The 27,647-nt window shown below is 35.2% G+C and overlaps 1 protein-coding gene across 11 annotated transcripts in view; it reads right to left on the bottom strand.

The window, feature by feature from the left end:
* LOC145295987 (uncharacterized) overlaps window positions 1-27,647 on the bottom strand; it is a 404,367-nt gene that overhangs the window by 74,532 nt on the left and 302,188 nt on the right. For 10 of the 11 annotated variants that reach the window (XM_080141939.1, XM_080141943.1, XM_080141935.1 and 7 more), the window contains 2 exons: window positions 27,175-27,279; window positions 2,696-2,888 (listed from right to left, as the gene is read on the bottom strand). In XM_080141939.1, coding sequence (XP_079998065.1) covers window positions 2,696-2,888; window positions 27,175-27,232 — 251 coding nt within the window. In that variant the 5' untranslated portion in view covers window positions 27,233-27,279. Of the gene's footprint in view, window positions 1-2,695; window positions 2,889-13,978; window positions 14,128-27,174; window positions 27,280-27,647 lie in introns of those variants that run through there. The other variant, XM_080141934.1, reaches the window with a different exon arrangement.

Raw genomic sequence — 27,647 nt, 5'->3', positions numbered from 1 at the left:
GTCATGGGAAGGGGAGACGAAAGAGAGAGTCATGGGAAGGGGAGCCGAAAGAGAGAGTCATGGGAAGGGGAGCCGAAAGAGAGAGTCATGGGAAGGAGAGACGAAAGAGAGAGTCATGGGAAGGGGAGCCGAAAGAGAGAGTCATGGGAAGGAGAGACGAAAGAGAGAGTCATGGGAAGGGGAGCCGAAAGAGAGAGTCATGGGAAGGGGAGACGAAAGAGAGAGTCATGGGAAGGGGAGACGAAAGAGAGAGTCATGGGAAGGGGAGACGAAAGAGAGAGTCATGGGAAGGGGAGCCGAAAGAGAGAGTCATGGGAAGGGGAGACGAAAGAGAGAGTCATGGGAAGGGGAGACGAAAGAGAGAGTCATGGGAAGGGGAGACGAAAGAGAGAGTCATGGGAAGGGGAGCCGAAAGAGAGAGTCATGGGAAGGGGAGACGAAAGAGAGAGTCATGCGAAGGGGAGACGAAAGAGAGAGTCATGGGAAGGGGAGCCGAAAGAGAGAGTCATGGGAAGGGGAGACGAAAGAGAGAGTCATGCGAGTGGGAGACGAAAGAGAGAGTCATGGGAAGGGGAGACGAAAGAGAGAGTCATGGGAAGGGGAGACGAAAGAGAGAGTCATGGGAAGGGGAGACGAAAGAGAGAGTCATGGGAAGGGGAGACGAAAGAGAGAGTCATGGGAAGGGGAGCCGAAAGAGAGAGTCATGGGAAGGAGAGACGAAAGAGAGAGTCATGCGAGTGGGAGACGAAAGAGAGAGTCATGGGAAGGGGAGACGAAAGAGAGAGTCATGGGAAGGGGAGACGAAAGAGAGAGTCATGGGAAGGGGAGACGAAAGAGAGAGTCATGGGAAGGGGAGACGAAAGAGAGAGTCATGGGAAGGGGAGCCGAAAGAGAGAGTCATGGGAAGGGGAGACGAAAGAGAGAGTCATGGGAAGGGGAGCCGAAAGAGAGAGTCATGGGAAGGAGAGACGAAAGAGAGAGTCATGCGAGTGGGAGACGAAAGAGAGAGTCATGGGAAGGAGAGACGAAAGAGAGAGTCATGCGAGTGGGAGCCGAAAGAGAGAGTCATGGGAAGGAGAGACGAAAGAGAGAGTCATGGGAAGGGGAGACGAAAGAGAGAGTCATGGGAAGGGGAGACGAAAGAGAGAGTCATGGGAAGGGGAGCCGAAAGAGAGAGTCATGGGAAGGAGAGACGAAAGAGAGAGTCATGCGAGTGGGAGACGAAAGAGAGAGTCATGCGAGTGGGAGACGAAAGAGAGAGTCATGGGAAGGGGAGACGAAAGAGAGAGTCATGCGAGGGGGAGACGAAAGAGAGAGTCATGGGAAGGGGAGACGAAAGAGAGAGTCATGCGAGGGGGAGACGAAAGAGAGAGTCATGCGAGGGGAGACGAAAGAGAGAGTCATGCGAAGGGGAGACAAAAGAGAGAGTCATGCGAAGGGGAGACGAAAGAGAGAGTCATGGGAAGGGGAGACGAAAGAGAGAGTCATGCTAGGGGAAGACGAAAGAGAGAGTCATGGGAAGGGGAGACGAAAGAGAGAGTCATGGGAAGGGGAGACGAAAGAGAGAGTCATGGGAAGGGGAGACGAAAGAGAGAGTCATGGGAAGGGGAGACGAAAGAGAGAGTCATGGGAAGGGGAGACGAAAGAAAGAGTCATGGGAAGGGGAGACGAAAGAAAGAGTCATGGGAAGGGGAGACGAAAGAGAGAGTCATGGGAAGGGGAGACGAAAGAGAGAGTCATGGGAAGGGGAGACGAAAGAGAGAGTCATGGGAAGGGGAGACGAAAGAAAGAGTCATGGGAAGGGGAGACGAAAGAGAGAGTCATGGGAAGGGGAGACGAAAGAGAGAGTCATGGGAAGGGGAGACGAAAGAGAGAGTCATGGGAAGGGGAGACGAAAGAGAGGGTCATGGGAAGGGGAGACGAAAGAGAGGGTCATGGGAAGGGGAGACGAAAGAGAGGGTCATGGGAAGGGGAGACGAAAGAGAGGGTCATGGGAAGGGGAGACGAAAGAGAGGGTCATGGGAAGGGGAGACGAAAGAGAGAGTGACGGGAAGGAGAGACGAAAGAGTGACGGGAAGGAGAGACGAAAGAGTGACGGGAAGGAGAGACGAAAGAGTGACGGGAAGGAGAGACGAAAGAGTGACGGGAAGGAGAGACGAAAGAGTGACGGGAAGGAGAGACGAAAGAGTGACGGGAAGGAGAGACGAAAGAGTGACGGGAAGGAGAGACGAAAGAGTGACGGGAAGGAGAGACGAAAGAGTGACGGGAAGGAGAGACGAAAGAGTGACGGGAAGGAGAGATGAAAGGAGATATAAAAGAGATAGGAAAGGAGAATGGAAAGTTATGGGGAGGAGAGTGGGAAGAGAGAGAAAATGTAAGAGTGAGTAAGAGGGATACAGATAAAGGACAAGGGAGAAATTAGAAAAAGTAAAGAGACGAGAAAGAGAAAAAAGATAAAGAAAAAAGAGAAGAGGAGAGAAAGAGGTAAGGAAAACGAAGGAGAAAGAAAGAGGTAAGGAAAGACGTTAGAGAGACAAAGATAGATGAGAAAGAGAGAGAGAGGTAAGGAGAGACATAAACAGAAATGAAAAAGAGAGAGAGGTAAGGGATGAGAAAGAAGGAGAGGTAAGGAGAGATGAGAGAGGGATAAAAGAGAGAGACAGAAATGAGAGATGGAAGATGAGATTGGCCTTACTGGCAGGCAGATACCCGAGTGCCTCCCAAGAGCATGGCGAAACAGCTTCCTCCATTGAGACATCCTGTCTTCTGAATTTCTTCAGTGGAACAATTCAACCATCGCTTTGTGTAGACTGTGGTGACCTCAGTGGTGGCCGCATCAGTCGTTGTGGTTGTAGTGGGAGCTCGAGCAGGCTTTCGACCACATGCATCTGAATGGAGAAATCAATTTAGACATATTTTTAACAGAAGAGCACAAACTGAAAACAAGAAATGGAAACAATACGCAAGCAACAAAACATCACATATTATTATCAACTCGAAATTTTCACACAAGTTATTATCAGTGATTGCTCACTGTCAATAACAAAATCTAATACAAATAGAAAAAAGTATAGAGAAGCTACAAGTAATTGTAAGAATGAAATAGCCACAGCCAAGAGAGAATATACTGAAACCACCAGAAAATGCATTGAAGCACAGAAATTAGGAACTCGTGACTTCTGGAAAATCTATAACAGTGTAGTAAATAGTCGGTAATAAACAATTCTCCCACTAGCAAACAATCTTGAAGTTGTTTGCACGGCAATCAAGAAGGCTTATTTGTTTACCCTCGGTTTGCCTCAAACTCTACATTGGACCCAGCAAACCACTCCCTCCCAGATTTTCCTCTGCTGACAACCACCACACTAGATGATCTGTCTGAAAATCACCCCTTCTCAACTACATGATATAAAAAACCTAGACACCTCAAAAGCATGGAGACCTGATCTCATCTGGCTGTACTATTTAAAAAAAAATGCTTTGCTAAGGTTGCTCCTGTTCTTTCCAAATATTTCAATAAATGCTTTAACGAATCTTGCTTTCCTAACTGCTGGGAAACTGCTTCTGAGAACTGACCCATTAAATTATTGACCCATTAGCCTCATCCCTCTCTTTGCCAAAATATTCGAGTCCATAATTAATCAAGCTCTAGTCCACCACCTCATGGCTGCTAAACTTTTGTCTGGCCAACAGTATGGGCTTAAGCAAGCCCGTTCTACTGCAGATATCCTAATTGTAATCTATGAATGTATATATCATATCATATATTAAAGCAGGGGAAGGTAGATAGGTAGGTAGCTAGATATATCTAAGGCCTTTGACAGGGTATGACATGATGGTCTTCATGAAAATCAGACTGTATTGTATTAGTAGACGAATACTTAACAAATCCTTTTTAAATAAGAGAAAAATCCAGGTTGTACTCGATGATCATATGTCAATAAAAAAATGATATAAATGTGGGTGTATCTCAGGGGTCGATACTTGAACCTTTATTATTCCTAAACGACATCTCTGATAAAATTGTCTCTAAGATGGGTATATTTGCTGATGACACCAAGCTCTATAACAAACATTAGGGGAAAAAACAAATGCACATGTATCCAAGGTAATGGTAGAAACACTAGAGGAAGACCTCCAGTCTGTAGTGGAATGGCGACAAAAATGGATGGTCACATTCAATGCTGCCAAGACTAAGCTTCTTTCCTTTAAAAACTACAAGAAACCTGCTCAACCACTAATAGCCGTGGCTTATGATACTATACCTGAACGTACTTTGTTCAAACTCCTCGGCTTAATGTTCATGGGGAACATGAGTTGGAACAGATACATTCAGAGCATTGCCAAGGCTGCTGCAAAGAAGGTGGGCTCTCTCTCTACCATGTTAGAAAGTTACTCACGCCTGAGAGTATCCTGTACCTCTACAAGGTCACCATTCGCCCATGTATGGAGTATTGCTGCCATATTTGGGCTGGTGCATTTGCTACTAGTCTCTCCCTCTTAGACAGGGTTCAAAAGAGAGCCACCAACCTAACAAGTACCACACTGTCAGCTAGGCTTCAACCATTGTCCAATCGATGAAATGTTACATCCCTCTTCTTGTTTTACAAGTATTTAAATAGTGGATGTTCCGACAAACTACAATCCCTTGTCCCTCCTTGATGTAAATAACCCAACAAACCCGACAAGCAGCAAAATCCCACCTCCACACAGTAGAAATCCTTATATGTAGAAAGTATTCTAATCTAATACTGACATGCAGAAGTTCAAGTATAAAGTAAACAGACATCTTGCTGCTCAACTTCCTACATAGTATCCTCACAAATTATGTCCCCGATAGTAGCCCTCTACATCAAAGTGGCACTGTGCCTTCTTCGGGGTGAAAATGCAATGAAAACAAAAAGAAAAAAAAAGTTTGTTTGGTATCTAAGTGACAATATGTCTCTTCCGACTTCCAGCCCTCTCCACCGCTTTTGATAATTTTTGCTGATTGCTTTGCGTTATTGCAACAGTCGTCCACTATTGGTTTCTTGTTAGAAGCGGCCATTGGTTTTCTTTATAATGCTAGTGACAATTAGCTTCCCTAAGATTCCAATACTCTCAACGCTTTCCAATGGATGTGTGGTTGACACTCTCTTTCCTCGGTTTTTCCTTTTTGATCTTTTTATTCATTTTCTGAGATATAAGATGTGGTTGCAGCCACTTTTTATTATTGTTATTATTATCATTATCATATTTTAATACCATTTTAACCACCTAACCTCAATCCTTAAAATAAAACAATTATAAAAATTTTACCATTATTATTATTGTTATTATTGTCATTACTATTATAATTATTATTATCGTTATAATAATAATTGTTACAAGAAAAGGCTGTCCCATTTCCATGTAAATAAGAAAGAGTATTAGATAGTTGAAAATGAGACTAGGATAAGCCGAGACTCGAACCTTGTAAGCAAGGTTAAGAGTTGGAATGTTAGAATTTAGTCTTGATAAATTCTATTAGAAATAGTTAGATATTGTTCATATCGTAAAAAGAATTGATTGTTCATTCTGTTTGGAATCGGAATGTTGAAAAGGTCAGCCAAAAAGAATGAACAATACAAATTAAAGATATATTGTCAAAAAATAGGTTAGAGTCATATGTTGAGAGTTCTTTTGTTGTCAAAAGCGTGCGCATAGCCACGTGAATTGGTCACATTTGGAAAACACTTCTGACGTCATAACGAAGGAGGAATTCTCAATATAGTAACTAGAGTTAGTCAGTCTGGGAGTTAGTCTGCGAAGAGAGAGAGTTGAGAGTCAGCCAGTTGGCAGTCAGTGGTCAGCTGACCCTTTGGAAGCGAAGGGTAGAAGATTAACCATGTAGATCCAAATTTGAATTCCTGACGTCATCAGCATTCGACCAGTCCAATGAATAAAGAATCATCTTTGTGTTTTTGTAAAACTGTTGTCATGTGTTATCTTTCAACACTCAAAAGGTAATGTGTTAAACATTTGTAATGAACATTGTGTAACCCATCCAAGAATATGTATCTCCCTTCATCTTTGTTAACTTGCATACATCTCCAGTCAGTATCTATATGAAATCCCAAGCATCCACAGAACTGTACTATGTATAAATGTCTCCTCTCCTTCTCTCTCTCTCTCTCATCACTATCGTTATATCCGTGATATGTATTTTCAATATGAAACCCTGTTATCTCCAATATGAGCCCTACCTATACAACATAATGATTGTTATTATTATTGTTGTTGTACTTGTCATATTTTAATTCCATCTAACCTTCTTACCTAATCCTTAAAAAATAAAATAAACAATTGTAAAAATGTTGAACAGAAATTTTTTGCTATAAATATAATACTAATGTTCATCATCCGTCAGAAACAACGGAAATAAAAAAATATGCTTTATCAGTTGTCATATTAATGTGCATAAAAGGATTGTAGAATTTCAGTCATTTAATTTTTCATATAAAAAAATGTATCATTTCTGATAATCTAAAGAAGGAAAAACAAACACCTACTGTTGACTTTATATTATAGAGTAAAAAATTATTTCCGAATTCATTTAAGATGACGAGGGTTGTCTGACTTGCTATTTGATTTCCAATGTAAATCTTTCTAATGCTTTTTTTTATTATTATTTCAATATGATGAGAGTTAGGGAAAAAAACGTGAGTTATTTCTAATGACCGTAAAAAAACAAACAAAAAAACAAACAGACAAAGAAACATCAACCTTGACTTTTTCACTTTGATTATAGGGAGGTAGGAGGAGTATACATAAAAAAAAAAAATGACGCCTACTAAAAAGGTAGAGGGGAGAGGCGGTTAAATCGTAAATATTAAAATTATCGAAAACGTTAAAAATAAAATCTGACAAGAAAAAAAAGAAAACGCAAACTATGAATCGGTATAGAGAACAAAGAAAAACACAAAAGAAAAGTTTATGAAAATAGATTTATGGACAATTTATGCAGAATAATGATCGGGATATCGTCGGAATTTTCCAGCCAGTTTACGTAAAACGCCAGAAGGTGTTGAACGAAAGTTTTTTTTTTTTTTTTTTTGCATTACTTGGACTGTTCGGGCTACTATTCTCATATTGATTGTTATTTTCACGTTTCGGCCGCTTTAATTTCAGAACTTCTTCAGGTGTATCTTCACAATGGATGTTATTGGCGAATTGTGAAAAAAGAAGAAAAAATGTTTTTATTTTAACTTTTTTCTAACCAACTTTTGTCGTTAGAATTCCAATTGTGTGATGTTTTTTTGAAACAGAGAGAGGAAAATAGCGTAGAGTCTTTATTTTATTTTATTTATTTATGTAAATTCGGGTCTGTACCAATTTGTTAAAATGTGTCTGAATTTTTGAGATAAGGACCGATAATTTATATTTTTGGGACTATTGTTCTCATTCTTGGTTATTATTCCCACAACGTTTCAGCTGATGTAACCACCGACCGTCTTTAGGTGCATATTCATAGAAGGACAGCAAGAACTCTGAAAAGATCTCTCAGTTTGAGTATCTGAAATAGTGGGTGAATATCTGGTATCCGATAGGATGTCCTATCCTCAGCAAAAACAAAATAAAAACCTTTTAAAAAATATGAAGAATTAATATGTACTAGGGGCGTGCAATAAGTAATGCCCCTGACCCACTTCCAGTTGTCTGATCTAGCTGAAATTTTGCATGTTTAATGATTTATATCTCTACGGGTTATATGGCAAATTACAGTTCTGAACTAATGGTGGTTTCTGTTTTATAGGTGTTTGAACTGAGTCAGGTGTGAAATGGAGCCTGTTGAATTTCGAGCAGTGATCCGGTTTTTTGTATTTGAAAGGACGCACACCACAGGAGACTTTTGATGAAATGAAAGAAACTTATGGTGATAATGCCCCATCATATGAGCTTGTAAAACGCTGGCATCATGAATTCAAACATGGCTGGAAGTCTGTGGAAACAGCTCCCAGACCTGATCGTCCCCCTTCTGCCATTGATGAGGCATCTGTCCGTCAAGTTGAGGCTGCCATTTTGAAAGATCGGCGCATTACTATTCGCCAAATAGCCCAAGATGTCAAGATTAGTACAGGGTCTGTGGAAACTATCATTCATGGACATTTGCATATGCATAAGGTGTCTGCCAGATGGATTCCCAGGCTGCTCACACCCTTCCAGAAGCGAGAATGTGTCGAGTATATGCGGCATAATCACATTGACACACCGGTTCCCGCTGGATCACTGAAGTTAAGCAACGTTGAACCTGGTCAGTACTAAATGAGTGACCATTTGGGACTTCCAGGTGCTGTATGTGCTCTCCGCTTATTTCGGCATTGTTTCCAGTCATCCTGGTCTTCTCCTTGCCACTGGACTCAAACAATGCCGATTCAGGAGAGGTGTGGTTGTAGATTGCACAACTCTTGCCTCACAATTACACACGCTACTGCCCCTAAGGGGTATCTTTTGTCTTTCGAGACTGAACGGAAGCATGGATGGATGTGTCGAGTGCTCGAGGATGAATTTGGAGATGTACCAAGAAGATGAGTCAAAGTTTTTCAAAAGACTGATTACATAGGATGAAACCTGGGTCCATCACTATGATTCAGAGACCAAAGCCCAGTCAATGCAGTGGAAGCACTTAAACTCACCACCTCCAAAGAAGGCAAGAGTGCAGCTCTCCTCTTGCAAGGTCATGCTCACAGTCTTCTGGGACCAGAACGGAGTAGTGATGACAGATTTCCTGGCAAAGGGTACCACAATTACAGAAGCCTATTATGCTTCACTTTTGAGGAAATTAAGGGAAGCTATCAAAATCAAGAGGTGGGGCAAGATCAGCAAAGGTACCCTCCTTCTGCAGCTCCAGTCCACAACTCGCATGTCGCCAGATCAGAAGCACGGGCGTGTGGTCATAAATCCTCCCCATCCTCCCTACTCTCATGACCTTGCACCCTCTGACTTTCACCTCTTCCCAGCCATGAAGTTGTTTTTGAAAGGAAAGCGTTTCTCAGATGATGCAGCCTTGATTTCTGAAGTCACGTTGTGGTTGGGGGACCAACCTGGGGTGTTCTACAAAAACGGTCTCCAGAGCTGCATCAAACGATGGGAGAAATGCATAACTGAGTGGTTCCTATGTAGAGAAAGACTAATAACTGTGCCAAGTTTCGTTGTTCTACTGCTATGGGAAGTGGCTCAGGGGCATTACTTATTGCACGCCTCTCGTAGATCAAATTCTAATAAATATTTTATCTACAGTTTCCCCTTTTAAATCTTTTTTGTTTTATCATTATTTCTGAGGTAAATCCAAATCAATCTTGCATGTGTCCTATTCACTGAGTTAACTGGTATTGGACTAGAATCAATCAGGTTGTGCAGACTAAGGCCATTTAAGTTAACATATGCCAAGCATGAAAAGTTTTAACCTGAGCACCGAGAGGAGTTGGTACTAATACAATTACAAGAATTAAACATAGGTGGAGTAAGTTAAGAAAACTTCTGCCATTACCTACCGATTAAGTGTTACTGCTGCTGACCAAAGGAAAACTCATTATATGTATGCAGTGTGATGTATGGAAGTGAAACTTGGCCAGTAAAACATGTGTTGCAATAGAGAGAAGTGGTATGAGAATTATATAAGGGATGTGTAATGGGAATTAAAGACAGGTTTAGCTATGATTATTTCAAAGGACGATTAAACCTGAGTAGTATAGGGAGATTTGTACAGAACAGGAAACTTTGATGGTATGGCCACATTGTAAAAATGGATGAGACTTTGTGGATTATTAGACGTAGAACAATTGACGTAACAAGTTTAATTCACAAAGGAAAGGTAATGAAAACTGGAGAAAGTGATGAGAATAAACTTGAGAGACAGGGGGATAAATAAAGACCTGGCTGGAGATAGGTTAGTTTGAAAATCAATTTCTAATAGCAAGCCATCATATACCACTATGTAAAACAGATGTTGAACTAAATATGATGAGGATGATGATGTTCAGGGAAATTTAGAGCGTTAACATAAATCAAGGAAAGAGTCTATCAAGCATGTATCCACAATATGATGATGTATGCAAGTAATGGCCATTGATGGATTGAGGACATGTGTTGCATGGAGAGTAATGATATGACAATGATATGGTGGATGTGCAATGCGATTCTTAAAGACAGGCTTAGATCAGATGCCTTTAGAGGTAAATTAAATTTATACAGTATAGGAAGATATATGCAGAACAGGAGACCGCATTGGTATGGTCACATAGAAATATTGGAAGAGAGTTCTTGGTCAATAAAGAACAATTGATGTAGTAAGCTTAGTTGGCAGGGCAAGGCCAAGGAAAACATGGAAATGAGAATGGTGGATTTGGGAGAAAGGAGGGATAAATAAAAACCTGACCAGAAATGGGTTAGTTTGAAAGTTCATTTATAAAAGCCGTTCAACACATGCCAGCATGTAATATAATAAGGAGCTGCACATTTGTCATGTCCGTTATTACTTTTAGTAAATATAGCCTGTGAGTTCATCATTTCATACATCTTTATGTTATCAAGTTAGGTATGTATATTCACTATTAAACTAATCAACAGATCATTATGAAGTTTGGAACATAGATGATAGGCGTAAGGGGCCGAAATGTTGACTATATTTAGGTTAATTTAGTTTTATGGGGGGAGACAGAGAGGGGGGGATGTCCTTTGTCAAAATTCAGGGACCTTTAATATGTTTGAAACTTGAGCGATAGGTATTAGACAGCAATTAATAAAATTTCACAAACTTCAGTGCATCTTAAAGTTTTTTAAGAGAACATAATATCGGCTCATTTGAAAACTAAAAAATGTTTCAAATTTGAACCCTTAACTCAAGGTGTTAAGAAATTGAAATTTAGAAAACCTTGTTTGAATGGTATCTAATGACTATAGATCAAATTTAATGCAAATCTGAAATATTTGAATTTTCAAATGGAGGATTGTGCTCATATCATGCCCCTAAAACTCTTTGAAATACCTCAAAGAAACTGAAATTTGGGGAATATTTTTTAACTGATGTATAATACTAATCGTAAACATTTCACAAAAATCTGAGGTATCTGAATTTTCATGAAGAGCTTCCACTTCCTCTTTATTCCATTTGCATGAAATGGAACTGTAAAAAAAAAAAAACTAAATATAGTCCACATTACCCACCCTTACACCTACTAGCTTGGTTTCAAAATTCATAATGATATATTAATAAGTTTAGAAGCGAATCCTATAAATTGAAATATATAAAACACATACTCATACCTAACTTTACAGATAGATACCCCCCCCCCAGAATGTCCTTTTCTTATTACGTCCAAATTCACCCAATTTTCTTTAACATTATTTAGTATATATAACATTTATATTAGTATCATTTTAATCAATTTTCCTGGTAATGATGACATTTACATTTCGTCAAATATATTGCTAATATTCTCTTCATCCTCTTTTTCTGAATCCAAAAGTGGGATAATTCCAATTTCTTCTTTTTTTTTTCTTTATTTGTGGCTGATAGAAATTAGAAAGTAATTTAGCAGTCTTTTAACTAACTGAAGGCATAAATAAAACAGAATGCATTTCGGTTTCTTCTGAAGTAGTTCTTCTTAATAGTTATAAAACAGATTTAATTACTCTCTCATCCTTCCAAATGAGAAAGAAATTTGGAAACATTTAAGATGTCGAATATAAAGTTATTTTAGCACTTTAACAGATACAAAAGTTTTGGAAGCATTAAAAATAGAAAGGAAATTTATTTTAGCTCAAAATTAATTATAGTTTCCAAACGATGCCGTAGTAATTAAATAAAAATCTTTAAAAAAAAAAAAAAAAAGAAAGAAAGAAAATGAATTGGTTTAAAAGTAGACTAACAAAGATTTAAATTAGCACAAGATAGACACCTATATCTGCTAAGAGAAGATGAACCTTGATATAATCCTTGCAATTAAAGACTAGCAATAAAACGTTAATAAATGTAAAAACTAGGCACATATTCACAGCAGATATTACAAAGTAACAAATATAAAAAAAAATGTACTATTTGGATTCTTTGGATGACTGTTTTTATCATGAGTGTTATTTTCATTTTATTGTCCTTTTACAAGGGCTCGTGGTATAGTGGATAAAGTACTTGGTAAAATTCATTTGTAAAGTCTCACTCTTCTTGAGATTGAAGGTTCAATCCTTAGCACGGGTGACACTCAATACATGCGAATTACTAAAGACTTCTACGCAGTCATGACTGACAAAACGTGAGCATGCTACCCCCATGGATTAAATAAAGGGTTTCATTCAAAATTCTGTGTGGATTTTAAAGTCCGACAGGATACACCTACATCGATCGAAACGTCACTAAAATAACACTCAAGATGAGAACAGTAGTCTGAATAATTCAAGTAATATGAATAATTAATCCTCATCTCAAAAATTCAGAAACTTAATAAAAACATTTGAAAATACAGCTTTTTCCAATACCGTTTCTCAAACTAATTTGTACAAAGATATTTTTTTAATCCAGTATTATTGTCTGATGAGAAACAAATACCAATTAGCATAAACTCATTATTTTGTTACCACGTAAATAATTTGAAAAACTCTTCAAAAGAATGACCCAAATAATAATAATAGTAAAAAAAAAAAAAAGCTAAAAGTATGCAAAAAAAATGTAAAAATTAAATAAAATCACTCACAAATTACGAATTCTCAAATGCCACGCTCTAAAGCCATCTTCACAAAAAAGAAATAGATACTTTTTAGGAATAGATATCCACGAAAATTCCAGTAGTTATGTCATCAATTCAGAATTTCAAGGATTTCTGGGACCGGCAAATGTTAACAAATTTAAGCGAACAAACTGAATGTATTATTATTATAATTAATAATATTTTTAAAAACATTTTGTGAAGTTATTTAACTATTAATTTAATCTTGTATTTAAGAGTATTTTGTAATGGTATTTTTACCCTACCCTTTTAGTAAATATAAATGAAAACCTATCCAAAAAAATTACATAAAATTTTAAATTTCAACTTTCTAATTGATTGGAAAATAGTTGTCTTGCTGGTAGGAGTTTTATTCGTCTTTTTTGTGGTCGAAACTGCTTACGTCACCACTACATAATGATTGCAAATCTATGAATACCTATTCATAAAAAAAAAAACACCACGAATCATTGTAAGAATTGTTCGATTCAAGAGGAGGGGTATTTAATCTGGAATGATCTTATAATGGTTGAAAGATCATTAATAGGACTATGATAATCGAATATTCTTTTCATTATTTTGACTCGAATAGATATCAGCTAATATCTTATGTTTTTAAATAGAGTGATGTGATTCTTGATTGATTAACTGTGTTTAACTGTGTCGGATATATACTGGAGAGTCAAAACAATGATCAGAATATTCTATTGTCATAGCCCTAGTCATTAATAAGGCTATGAAAACAGCATATTCTTTCATTGTTTTAACTATCAAGTATATATCCAACACAGTTAGACACAATTAATAAACTGAGAACCACATCGCACTATATAAAAACATATAAGATATCAACGGATACACACTCGAGACCCAAAACAATGAAAAGAATATGCTGTTGTCCTAGCCCTAGTCATTAAACATGAACAAATAAACAAACATATATTTTAGGTAACTTCTCCAAAAAAATATATTGGACAAAAAACAAAAATTGTGTAGTAGATTTTGACATCTTTCTTGTTAGTACACTTCCAATGTGAGGAGAGATATTTAAAAAAAACAAAAAACAAAAAAAAACAACAAAAAAAACAAAAAACAAAAAAAAACAACAAAAAAAACAAAACTGCATCCTATATTTAGAAATCCTGTCAGTCATATTGAACGCTTCAATTAATCACTTCTTATTCTTCTCGGTGTAAAGTAGTTAAACCTAAGTATTTCGAAAATTCTAAATGTTCAATGATAATTTGTTATGCTCTTACTGATGCTTCCATCTAAGCAGATCTTTTCCAGTAGCAATCCCGCCGAAAATGGCAAAAGCAACCACGGAAGCAGAAGGAAAGGCATAAAGCTTACGGAAAACATCTGAACAAATGGAAATCCGTTGGATTTACTGACAAAGAAACAATTTATGAAATGAAACAGATGGTTAAATCTCACATGTTGGAAGGGGGGGGGGGAAACAAAGTTATGGCTTAGAAACTGTGGTGATAAACAATGTATTAAGTAACATGTTCAAAACTAAAGATAAACAGAAGAATTAAACACACACACACATATATATATATAGCAAATTTATATATATAATTTTCTTTAGAACACATTGTAAAAGAGAAAAAAAAGGGAGAAATTAAAGTGTAATGTGAACAGACATCTTTCTGCCCAACTCCTTAAATAGTATCCCTGCAAATATGGTCCCAAATAGTAGCTCTTCACGAATAAGTGGCTCTATGCCTTGTTTGGGGGGGGGGGCCAATAAAAAATAAAATAAATATTCCGTGAAGATAAAACCTCTTCCTTTCTTTACTTCTTCTTGTGTTTGTTTTTTGTGTCATTATATATATATATATATATATATATATATATATATATATATATATATATATATATATATATAAATGTGTGTGTGTGTCTATCTTGGAAGTTTTTTTAACCTTAAAAACTATATAAAAACAAAAATTTCTTAGTTCTTCATTGGAAAATTATTTTGCTAATAAGTCAATCTGTAATCGCCGAATCAATTTGCTTTCATAAATTCACACACACACACTATATATATATATATATATATATATATATATATATATATATATATATATAGGGCTGGTTGAATAATAGTGCTAAGCTCTGCATATTCTTTTTTCTCTATTTTTTCAATACGATGAGCTAACTTTCTTGCGTTTTCGGTGAGAGAGTAGATAAATTCACCAAACATACTCATTTTCAACCAACATGGGTCGTCTTCAGATACTGCTGTATAGTGAATGTTTATTGGTGAATTGACTGATCAGATGATGCACTTATAAACATCTGAGTATGCCAGCGCCATCCCCAAACCTGGTCTGAAGGCTGATGTTAGGTTTTTGGCTCGAATGAGCAATACCTTGAGGATGGGTAGGCGTAGGTCACAATATGAGATGGAAAAGATGAACATGTTTTCTGTAAAGGGTTTTCTAAATTCTTTCTTGGGTGTCTTGTGTGTAGTTAAGTGTTGATATCCTGCGCTTAGAAGAGTACAGGTGGCACGCGCATGCTGATATGCTTTCTTTAGAGACATTCTCCTAATGAGCTTTTAATATATATCTCGAAATCTTCCTCTGCTTTATAACATGAATTTAAGCAAGTTATCATTTTTGCTTTTTACTCTTATTCATTCCAAACAAGGCCTATTTCTACTTGGATGTAAGGGACTATTATTTGGAACCATGTCTACGGGGGTCACTATGTATGAAATTGAGCAGCAAGATGTTTAACATTACATTAAAATTTCTGCATATCAGTATTACCAAGGAAACAGGAGACCAGGAAGGAATTCCACGTCTAGAAGTTTGCGGAAGAAAAAACTATTAGAGTAGAAAGCTTTCCAGATGTCTTAACAGTGAAGTGTACAATTTTGCTGCTTGTCGAGTTATCGAAGATATTTACGTTGAGAGAGCACAACTGTTACAAATTCAGGAGAGCACAATCCATTAAAATACTTATAAAACAGGCATGAGGTGGTGGACTAGTGCTTGAGTGATTAATGACTCAAAGATTTGGAAGGAGAGGGAGAAGGCAAATGGGGCAATAATCGGAGGAGTCAGTTCTTTCAAGAGAATTCTTACATTCTGGTACCACAGAAGCAATTTTTCAACTTTTTCAGGGAAGCAAAATTCAGTAAGGCATTTGTTGTAAAGTTTACAGAGAACAGGGGCTACCTCAGAGGAGCATTTCTTTAATAGTATAACAGGTATGAGAGCAGGTCCACGTGCCTTGGAAGATTTTAGATTTTTTTATATCATGAACATCGGCGAATACTCAGTAGATGGTGGCGAACATGCTAGCTTTGGTGTTGTGGGAGGTCATGTTGGTGATGTTCTCGATGTATGACCAAATGATGTAGTCCAGCAGATTCAGGTCGGTAGAGGAGGGAGGCCTAGTGAGAGAAGGGTACAAAGTCGTAGCACTCCTTCTGAAGCTAAGCCTGGGTTTCTTTGGACTTGTGGGTCGGCATAGTCCTACTGCCACACTCAGAGACTGCCAGCAGCCACCTGACCGCACCAGAGGATCACCATACTCTTTAGCACATCCAGGTACACTTTGGTGTTGACTTTCAAGCTGACTTTGAAGATGTGAGGTGGTATAATGTGGCCCTCACTTGAAACCAGACCCTAGACCATAACCGGGGCCAGAAACTTTGTTTTAATCACGTTAGGCACGTCCCTGTTATTCATAGCAATCCAGCGATGAATTTTGAGGGTGCTGGCAATGATCCTGTTGTCGTAACTTGGATTGTTAGAGAGCATAAGTTGTACAGCAACGCATCTCTGATCTCATTTGTTGAATATTGAACCTTTCAGACATGATAGAAGGCTCCTATCTCTCTTGGGATTTGTACACAACTGGCCAACTAGTAGATGGTCTGCAACAAAAAAAGAAAACCCGTTTTCATCAAATGGAAATGGAATCATGTCATCTTTTCTAGAGCGACAATTTTATCGTTCTACCCTGTATTGAATATTGGATGATATAAAAAAAACAAAAAAAAAAAAAAAACAGGAGTCGGATATTATAGAATTCTAAGCTTCAGTGTTAGAATTCTTGGAATCCTAAGAGTTTGAATCACAATCCAAGCTTATATATTCGAACTTTGATTGCAACCACAGAAATCTGGATACTCAGAGGAAATTGGAGACTTGTAAAAATACTAAGAGTTAGAGTAAATTTTTTTTTATTCAACTTTGATTATTATTAAATATTAGGAGACTTTTAAATAAATAGTTAGAATCGGATATTTTGGAATTCTGACAGTCAGAGTCAGAAATCTTGGAATCCTAGGTGTCGGAATCACAGTCGAATCTTACACCTTTCAACTCTGCAACCACAATTCAAACCATAGAAATTTGAATTGTTGAATGCTTTAACAGAAACCTATCCATTGAACCCTCACCCCCTTAAAAAAAAATGTATTATTATCGTATTTGTTTTCTTTTAATTTTCTTATAACTGTTTTTGCTGGAGATGGGGCATTCTACTCGATGCCAAACATTCTCCCATTAATTTAGTTACTGCAACCGAGAGATCATTTTAAGATTCTAACCGTCCCTTTAAGTGCAATTGTTTGTATTTCTCTTGCACTTTGTTCACCGAGTATATTCGCCAGATAGTTTCCGAAATTCTTTTTTATTAACCCGGTTGCTTCTATAATAATATTTCTATGATACCTTCTTAAGATTCCAGATTCTTTTCATGTCGTACATAAGTCCATGGTATTTTGTTATTTTGTCCTTCTCAGCTCTGTTAAGGCCAGCATCATTAGGGACGCTTACTTCAACTAGGGTTGCTACTTACAGATTTTCCAGTGGAGATATTTACACACTCCATTGTGTCACATTGTATAATAGCCGTCCCCCAACAGGACTTTACAACTGGATGTCAGGTGGCTCACACTCTACTTCTGTGTGGCAGAACCACACAGGTTCGTCTGCTTTACATGCTAACATGCATTGTATGGCTCTATAAAACTGATTTTGTAGAAAGTGGATTCTGAATTTACTTTTCGTCAGTCTCGTGACTTTTGCTTTCTTTATTTTGTCTTTTATTCTTCACATTCCGTGAGCGATGTTTCTGACAAAGGGGAAAGAATTGCTGTTTTTGTGGTCAGAATCTATTCCATCTAACATTTATTGTTGGCAAGTTTTTGACTTTGAAGTAGTATTTTTTTTTTGTTCCTTATATCAAGTAGCTTCACGCCTTGTCTGGAGCAATTTCAATAAAAAAAAAATCATACTTTTTGTCTGAAAGCTTAGGTTCACACTTAGGACACATGGAAACGTCAGAATGCTTAATGACTTCAGCTTCAACTCATACTTCGTCGTCTCCTTCAGTAAATATTTGCGAGGGAAGGGGCTTACACCGGATTACAGTAAACAATAGCAATCATTTGGACAGTTTAAGTTTGCGGCAAATAGTTCTTTGCTTGCTGGACAGTGTGATGTCAATATCACATCCGTTCTCCACAAATAGACAAAATGGTCGGAAATATTGGCAGACATTTTTTTAACCCTCCCCTTTTCTTTTTTTGTAAACAAGCTTGTTTTTCCCCTTTTTCTTTTCTCTTTTTAAATAAAGGTAAAATGGGTGGGGTTATGCTTACAATTTTCGTTCTGAAGAAGAAATTGGTGAAAATTGTAGACTGCTACAATAAAAAAAACAAAAACATCACGTTTCCTTGACTAATAGAAGTCACTTGGATGAGGGTAGTGAATGCTAAGAGATGGACAGATGTGCTCTTCACCTGTAAGCTTTCATATTATTTCTGACCACAAGTGAGAAGGCTCATTTTAATCTGACCAGCATTGTACTGCTTTCAGCAAACAATGATATATCAATAACAGAACAGTGGTTATCAAATTCTCATGAAATACAAGGTTTCTCATGGTCATATGATAGCATTTTTTTTTTTAAATAAAACAAAAGATATAACAAGCAGTGATGTAGAGGGGGGGGGTAAGCATCTAGTTTGGTTTTATTGCTTTGTTTTACGGCATATCAGCCTTATTTATCGGCTTCATTTATTGCCAAATCTAATAAGTTTGGTGAAAGTATTTATGCTTCAAATTCTTTATATCTTCAAATATTTATTCATCAACTTTGGTTTGGCTGTTTTACAGGGTGTTCCAAAAAATTTGACGTCATTTAAGTAGTTTCCGAGATATGGGTACTTAAAATTTTTTTGGGACACCCTGTATTTTACAGCCTATCAAATATTTTAGGTTATTTAACGCTGAATAAAAAAAGAAAAAAATTATGCTTCAATTGCTTTATGTCTTCAAATATTTATAGTGTTTGCTTTGGTTTGGTTGCTTTGTAGGCGAAAATTTATTTTGTTTTCACCTTTGCTGACTATGATTGAATTTTGCGAAGAGAACGAAAGAAAAAAAAAAAAGCAATAACATCAATATGTTGTCTATTTTAGGTCAGGAAGCCAATGTCTTCAGACAGCCTGAACTGATTTGGTAGCATCAGGATCCAAATCAGAAGGAGCATCCAATCATGTTCAAATTATCTCTCTTACTCGTAATATTTCTCAGTACTTGGACTTATACTTGAGTCTTTGAGGCATTCAATTAAGGAGTTGGCCATAGGCATCACCAGACATCTGCATGGCCAAGGGGGGAAAAAAAAAGAAGAGTTTTTGAGATTTCAGTTGATAACACAATTCAAAATAAAAACTGAATTTTTTTTTAAATTATAAAACAGTCTAAATTCTGAATTTATTTTTTTTCTAAATTTGATTTTTGTTTTATTTTTGATAAAAATAAAATACATTTTTGCTGTTGAATAAAAAAAAAAATCATCCACGAAGATTTGGTATGGTTCTGTCTGAATCTGAACCTATACTATTGCACTCTTAATGTTCAAGTCAATTTACTATAGTATTCCAGACTAACGTACTTTCTCTTAATGCTCTGTTTAGAGTGTTTGTGTGCATGGAGGGGGGTAGTTGAGAACCTGTTCTGTTATGATACCATACTTCCAGACATTTCCTCCTCCTTGGAAGTACATGTAGTTCATATTCATTAGTCATGATATCCTCCTCCTAGGCATTATTTCTTCCTTTTTTGGGAGAGTGGTAGAGTAGAATCGTATCTGCTGTCATGCGACTATTCTATCTTCTTATGGGGGCGAGGGGAGGGCATTTTGTCTTTTTGGGAGGGAAAGTAGTATAATATCTGTTCTGTTGTAATGAGACTATCCTCCCAGGCATTTCTTTCTCCTTTTCTGTAAAAGCAGTGTAGTACATGTTCATTTACTCATAATATACTTGCAAAAATATAGGGAGTATATTTTTGCAAGTATTACTAATTACAATGACAACATAAGGGAGAAAGTACAATATGTGAAAGGAAAGGAGGAGTTTACTTGTTTTACGACATATCAACCCTTTTTGAGTTATTCAATGTTGAATCCAGTCATTTTGGTAAAATTCTTTATGCTTTAAGTTTCAAAATATTTAAATATTTATTCATAGTGTTTGGTTTGATTGTTTTGTTTTATGAAATATCAACCCTTTTTGAGTTATTTAATGTCGAATCAAGTAATTTTGGCAAAAAATTTTATGCTTAAAATCCTTTATATCTTTAAATATTTATTCACAGGCTTCTGTTTGGTTGTTTTGTAGAGGAAACTTGTTTTGTTTTTAGGTTTTATAGAACATGATCGAGTTTTGCAAAAAGAAAAAGGAAACTAACATTTATGGAGTCAGGTCAGTAAGGGCGATGACATAAATTCAAAAGCTTAAATGAAAGTCAGAGATAGATAAAAAAATTCGGACCCCCCCCCAAAAAAAAAACTACAAATTTGAAAAATTCTATTCATAAATAATGGAATACTCTTCTCAGAGATCTTCACCAGGATTTCTCTTCAGTGAACTGTTGTTTTGTTGGGTCAACACGTATGTAAATTAGCAGTTTAAACTAAAATACCTGCTAAAAAAATAACCATTATATATATATATATATATATATATATATAAATAAATAAAAGTGAACGTGTCTGTGTGTCTGTGTAAATTTCCCTACCAAATAACTATCAATTTTTAGTCTACAGACTTGAAATTTGACATACAGGGTACTGAGATTTGGGAAAATCGATGTGATCGGTTTTTGGCCAGAAATTTGGCGATTAAGGGGTCAAAGTTCAACAATTGGACCTTTGAGAACTCTACCAAACTCCTCCGACAATTTTGGGTCTATGCACTTGAAATTTTAAATATAGGTTCCTTGGACATGGATCTAACTTAATAACTTGATTTGAGTCCAAAACAATAAATTTTAAGTGGTCATAATAGGGGTCAAAGTTAAAAAAAATTGACCTCTGCGGTCTCTTCCAAATTACTCAGGCAATTTCTGGTCTAAATATTTGAAATTTTACATAAAGGGTATTCAGAGATAGGGCAAGCTTTTTCATCAGTTTGGGTCGAAAATATTTAGTTACCAATATATAAATGTATGTATGTATGTCTGTTTGCATGTCTGCCTTAAACTTTCAATAGAGGCGGCGGATTTTACCAAGATCAGTATCGTTTTAAAGTTCGACCTTTCATACGACAAATATCGAAAAATTGGCTAAAAACATTAATATCTCCCCCTTCAACTAGGCACTTTTCACAGGGGGGGGGGTAACATTTTTCGCCGATATTTTTAAAAGTTATCTTCTCCTTTAGTTATTTTGCAGATGAATGCAATTCCACGTCTTATATATAACAAAGTTGTATGTATTTTCTTTTTAAATAAATAGAAAAAAGGGTTTTGAATATGAATATCAATACACACACAAAAAAAAAAAAAAAAATTATAAGAGTAGTAGCAGTTCAGCCCGACTTTGCTTGAAGGTGAGACTTGATTCCAAATATTTCTCATATGTTATATCTCCCTTCTTTGGTTTTCATACATAAAGTAAATTTCACAGTGTATAAGTATTATGATACTGGAGATAGTCATAATCGTACCCTATTTCCAAAAGAGGGGAGATATAACATATAAAAAATATTTGGAATCAAGTCTCCCCTTACTGTTATTTCAGATCATTTAAAACCATAGCAGCAATTTTTAGTCTCCCCTTCCATCAAGGCCAGAGGTTTTGGGGAAATTATATATATATATATATATATATATATATAAATTTAAAATAAAAATATGATGAAAACCTTTTAAAAAAAACCCACAATTGTTGATGGCTACACTCTTTTAAATATATATATATATATATATATATATATATATACACACACACGTTTTTTTTCATGTTTTATAGAGACTTTACTGTCCTCCCATGTACAACACCTAATATTCCTAAATGGTCACGTATCTACTACTAACCATGCTCAACATTGCTAAACTTCAGTGATTTAACAAGAACAGGTATATCAACATAACTATGTTGTATATTTTCTATTTCGATGCCATTTATAAAATGCAAGAAATAGAGGACAATGAGTAGATCAGTTTTAGTGGTGGTATACATTATCCTTTTAAAACCGAATTGAATACAGTACAATTTGAAGAAGGAGGTAAGAAGTGGAAAAAATTCCTAACAAAAGTGTTCATATTGTTATTATTGGGTGCAGAAAAGAATCGCATATCAAATATGCACATTTTTTTATGCAGAGATAACCTTTCACATTATTGATAGTCGTGTTAGGCCTTTCATGTTCATTTGAACCCTTCATTTCATTTGAATAATTATCGAGTATTGATACGGATTTTATCAGTAAACATAAACACGATCAAGAGATCAGAAACACATTGGTCGACATTGATCAAAGTTTTGTTTGTTATCTCGATGAGCGGTATTTTATATTTGGTCTTAGTTTTCCATTAAGTGGAAGCTGTTTTGACCAGAATCTGATGATGGGGATACCCCATAATGGTGCATTCCATATAAAAAGACTTTGGATTTTGAAAACGATAGAATGTAATTTTTCTAGATTTAATCATAAAAGGATAACTAACATTTAGAAACAACTATTAAATTAACTTCTAAGAGAATAGTTTTACATCACATTTATGTCCCCTTACGAAGATTAAATTCAAGATACGATACTAAACCTATACTCCTTATTGCAATTTTGATCTAAGAAAAAAAAAGTCTAAAATTTAAAACTTATGGGGTCTTAAGAAATTGAAATTCAAGAAGTCTTAACTTATTGGTGACTTAGGACTATGGATCAAATTCAAAATCTTGATTTATTGGTGTATTAGGACTATGGATCAAATTCAAAATCTTGATTTATTGGTGTATTAGGACTATGGATCAAATTCAAAATCTTGATTTATTGGTGTATTAGGACTATGGATCTAATTCAAAATCTTGATTTATTGGTGTATTAGGACTATGGATCTAATTCAAAATCTTGATTTATTGGTGTATTAGGACTATGGATCTAATTCAAAATCTTGATTAATTGGTGTATTAGGACTATGGATCAAATTCAAAATCTTGATTTATTGGTGACTTAGGACTATGGGTGAAGTTCAAAATCTTCATTTGTTGGGGTCTTAGGACTATGGATCAGATTCAAATCTTGATTTACTAGTATCTTAGGACTATTGATCAAATTCAAAATCTTGATTTATTGGTGACTTAGGACTATGGATCAAATTCTATGCAAATTGGCCTTGATAATGTGGTGATTCCTATGTAAAAAACAAAAAAAATAAATAAAATAAAACAAAAATCTGAAATATTTAAATTTACAAATGAGAGGTTGTGTCCATATTATGCTCGCTAGGACCCTTTTAAAATACTCTGAAGAAACTGAAATTTGCAAAAAACTTTGTGATCTAAGACATATTTGTTAAAATTTTACAAGAATTGGAGGCATCTAAATTTTCACAAAGGGCTTCTACTATTCCTTCTGTGTCTCCTTTGCATAAACCTAGTTAAACTAAATATCGCTCACATCATCCACTCTTAAGTTTAGCAGCTGTGTTCCAAAATTCATAATGATTGGTTAAATAGTTTAGGAGAGAATCCTGAACATACAAATATATTAACATACTTATATCTAACTGTATATAAACAGAGATTAAAGCTTACAATTAAATATATGTTATATTTAGGGAAAATGGTTGAGCGGTTAGAAATATTATTTCAAGGGAGTCAAACTTTGTTTTAAAGATACATAAAACTAAAAAGATCTCAGATATATTATCACACTTTGACTTGCCCTCAAGTGTCTTCACCTGGAAATCAAAATGTAATATTGAGAGTGTAAGACATACAAAGAGAATACTTCGTTTCTTTTACAAAACTTTGTCAAGAAAAGCATAGTTTGTTCTTTGCTTATTCTTAACTTTATTCCTGTTTTTATACCAATACATTCGGTAAAATAAATACTCCTAAGCAACTTGACTAACAAAAAAATCCTACCCTTAATCGTAGAAACCCTCGAATATCAGAAAACTTCCCACTCTAATAGCTCCTTTCCTGGAACCGATTGCCTTTGGAATTCCCCGCCTGCTCCCCGTTTCCTCAACTGTACCACCCTGCAAAAATTTAAATGTAATGTCAATAAGTATTGTGCTGCACAACTCCCCACTTAATATGCCCCTTATAAATCTGGTCCCTACTTCACAGTCGCCCCTTACGTTTCAGTGGCAAATTGTCTTGTTTGTGGATGAATGAAAACTTTAAAACATATTAATCCTTTAAACAAACCTTTCACATACAAAGAAAAATAACAGAACTAATAAAAGAGTAAAAAGGTAGAAGGATATCATTTGGAAAAATTAAGATTAACTACTTTACTAGAAAAGAGATTGAGCGTTGATTTAATTGAAACATTCAAACTAAGTGATAGATGTTTCTTAATTTTCGATTAATTTTGGATTCTTCAGATTGCTGTTCTCATCTTGAGTGTTATTTTTTATTTGTTATAGTCCTAAGTAATTCTCAATTGTATTTTGAGTGTCATTTGCCAGACGGATTGAACCTTCAAACTCCAGAAGAAGTAACTTACAACTGAATTTTATCAAGTACTTCATCTTTATATGTGGTCCAAATATTACTAATCAACTAGCGGAACCTGTGGAAATTCTGCAGATGACTCATTCATATGTAATATATTGACGTTGGTATTCTGTATATGTTCAGTGTAAATGGAAACGTTCTGATATTATTGTAGCTTTTCTTTGTTAAAACTGCAAAAGTATTTATCTAAGCTAGCACGAACGCCCGGCAAAGCACAGTACGCTCAAATATGATATTTTAATTCTTGCAACTTTCATATATATTATTATAGAGTTAACGTTCAATCGATTTTTATATATTATAAAGCTGCGGTTTCAAAAATAAAAAAAATATATATCTATATGACTTGGGTGCATAAGCTGGAATCAAAACCAAAAAAAACTTATGGAAAAAAAAATGTATATATATATATAAGTTGAGTTCCTTTAGCCATAATTGAAACCGAAACCAAAACTTATGAAGAATTCTTGATAAAATTATTTATAAAAAAAATAGATGACTTAGGTGCCATCAGCTATAACCGAAACCAAAACTTATGAAGAATTCTTGGTAAAATTATTTATGACAAGAAATGGAAGTACATAACAATGTAAGCGTGACACAAAAAATAACACACACGCGATTGTATTAATATATAGATACAGTTTTTGTATATTTCTTCTCAATTTCAAAAATTAACTTTGAAGACAGATTTCTAAAACTTAATCTATGATCCAATTTTTTTTTCTAATAAAATATATTTATTATTTTCTTTTTCTAATAAAATATATTTATCATTTTCTTTTTCTAATAAAATATATTTATCATTTTCTTTTTCTAATAAAATATATTTATCATTTTCTTTTTCTAATAAAATATATTTATTTTCTTTTTCTAATAAAATATATTTATTATTTTCTTTTTCTAATAAAATATATTTATCATTTTCTTTTTCTAATAAAATATATTTATTTTTTTCTCTAATAAAATATATTTATTTTCTTTTTCTAATAAAATATATTATTTTCTTTTTCTAATAAAATATATTATTTTCTTTTTCTAATAAAATATATTATTTTCTTTTTCTAATAAAATATATTATTTTCTTTTTCTAATAAAATATATTTTCTTTTTCTAATAAAATATATTTATTATTTTCCTTTTCTAATAGACTAATATATATGAATAGAAAAGTAAACAGATTAAGAAAAGCAATAGTTTGAAAATTAAAAGCAATAAAATATTGCTTGACTCATGGCAGGAGAAGATGATTTGATTGTTTTGTTTTACAGTTTATCAACCGTTTTTCTGGTTATTTAATGCTGAATCCAGTAATTTTGGCAACACTTTCAGTCTTCAAATTTTTTGTATCTTCAAACATTTATTCAGTGTTTGACTTGGTTGAAATTATGAATCATTAACTGAATGCTCTAACAATTTTGTGATGGGAAAATTGAGGTGATTTTTTTTAATGTTTGACATAGATATAGAGATACATCTATTCTTTAGTTACATTTATAAACATCGAATTAAGTTAAAAAAAAAATGACCAAGGCAGATAATTGTGTATTTTAAATAATTTTTTTTCTGATACAAACAAAATTCGACAAAAGCTTTACAGATAGAAAGGAGACATACAGGAGGAAAAGGAGAAAAGAAATTAAACAAAGAAATGTGTGCAAAAATATTAGGGTCTAGATGTTAGCGTCTTACGTTTGAGATAACTCTACTGTCAGTCACTTTCAGAGTCTTAGTTAAGACTTACTGCCGTCTATGTAATAGAAACTCCTCACAAAAGCGTCAGCGCACCCATTCAGCATGTTATTGTGGAAAGAAAAAGTAGTAAAGGACTTGTGTTTGTAGCTGGGTTGACTTTATATGTGGCATTAATTTGCATATGAAGGGAATAGCTGCTTCAAGAGTGACGAATTAGGGAAAACAGACAGTTGAGTGTTTGACAGCTGAGAGAAAGCATCGAAACAGATTTTGTCAGTGTGAATCACAGGTTTGGTATATAGGAGTTCCGTCAGTTTTCTTTTCGGGGTTTGCATCCGGCATCTCTTCTCATCTCTCAGTCTCTTTCTTTTCTCCAAGCTACCAAAGTCCCTCTTCTATTTCATTTTCCGGTTTCTGCCCTTCTTTGCTTTCACTTTATCGTTACCCGTCCCCACCCTGGAACTAAAGAACTTTTTTTTAGGCATCTTTTCAAATTCCTCGTCTTGACCAACCAAGCTGTAAACAATTGATTGTAATGGTGTTACTTGTCTATGAAATTCAAAGGACCTGTCTTTTTATTTTTTTTGTTGATATTACTAAATCCCAAGATGATCTATCACAATGGTCCTGCAGTGAGATTATTTCATAGTATCAGACTAGATGGTTTGATATACATAATTTAAGTTTCCTCAGTTAGAAATTCGTAAAAAACAAAAAAACAAAACAAAAAAAAAACGATAATACTCACCAACAAAACATTGTAGTGCTAATCCAAGAATAAATACAACCGTGAACAAAGCTTGCATTATTTCTTGCTGGATTTATGTTTCGCCCTGATTAATTAGCTGGACACCTGCAAAGAAATCAGAAAATTCGAATTACCTGACATCAGAAGCATGATCAAAATATTTTATGAAAAAATTCATATGAAATATTACTTAGATTATTTGGACAACTGTAAACATGTGCTATGTAGATTGTTGGACGCTTGACCAGAGGAAGAGAGGGAGGTCAAGGGGATTAAAAATATATCTGACTAGTAAAACCACCCCAAAATATATTCTCTTTGTTTAGAAAATAAGTATCTCACTAGATAGTGAAGACCAAAAAAAAAAAAAGAAAAAAGAAAAAAAAAAGGTCAGATCTTTTCCTCGCTCGTCTTTCGTCGCTCACGTAGTCAACAGTTGTATTCTTCTTCACAAAATCACAATGACGTTCGAT

This window comes from Euprymna scolopes, chromosome 16 (assembly GCF_053919585.1).
Source record: "Euprymna scolopes isolate OS-2025 chromosome 16, ASM5391958v1, whole genome shotgun sequence".
Classification (NCBI taxonomy): domain Eukaryota; kingdom Metazoa; phylum Mollusca; class Cephalopoda; order Sepiida; family Sepiolidae; genus Euprymna; species Euprymna scolopes.
Note: the sequence above shows the minus strand (reverse complement) of the source record. Positions and strands in the feature narration are given on the sequence as shown.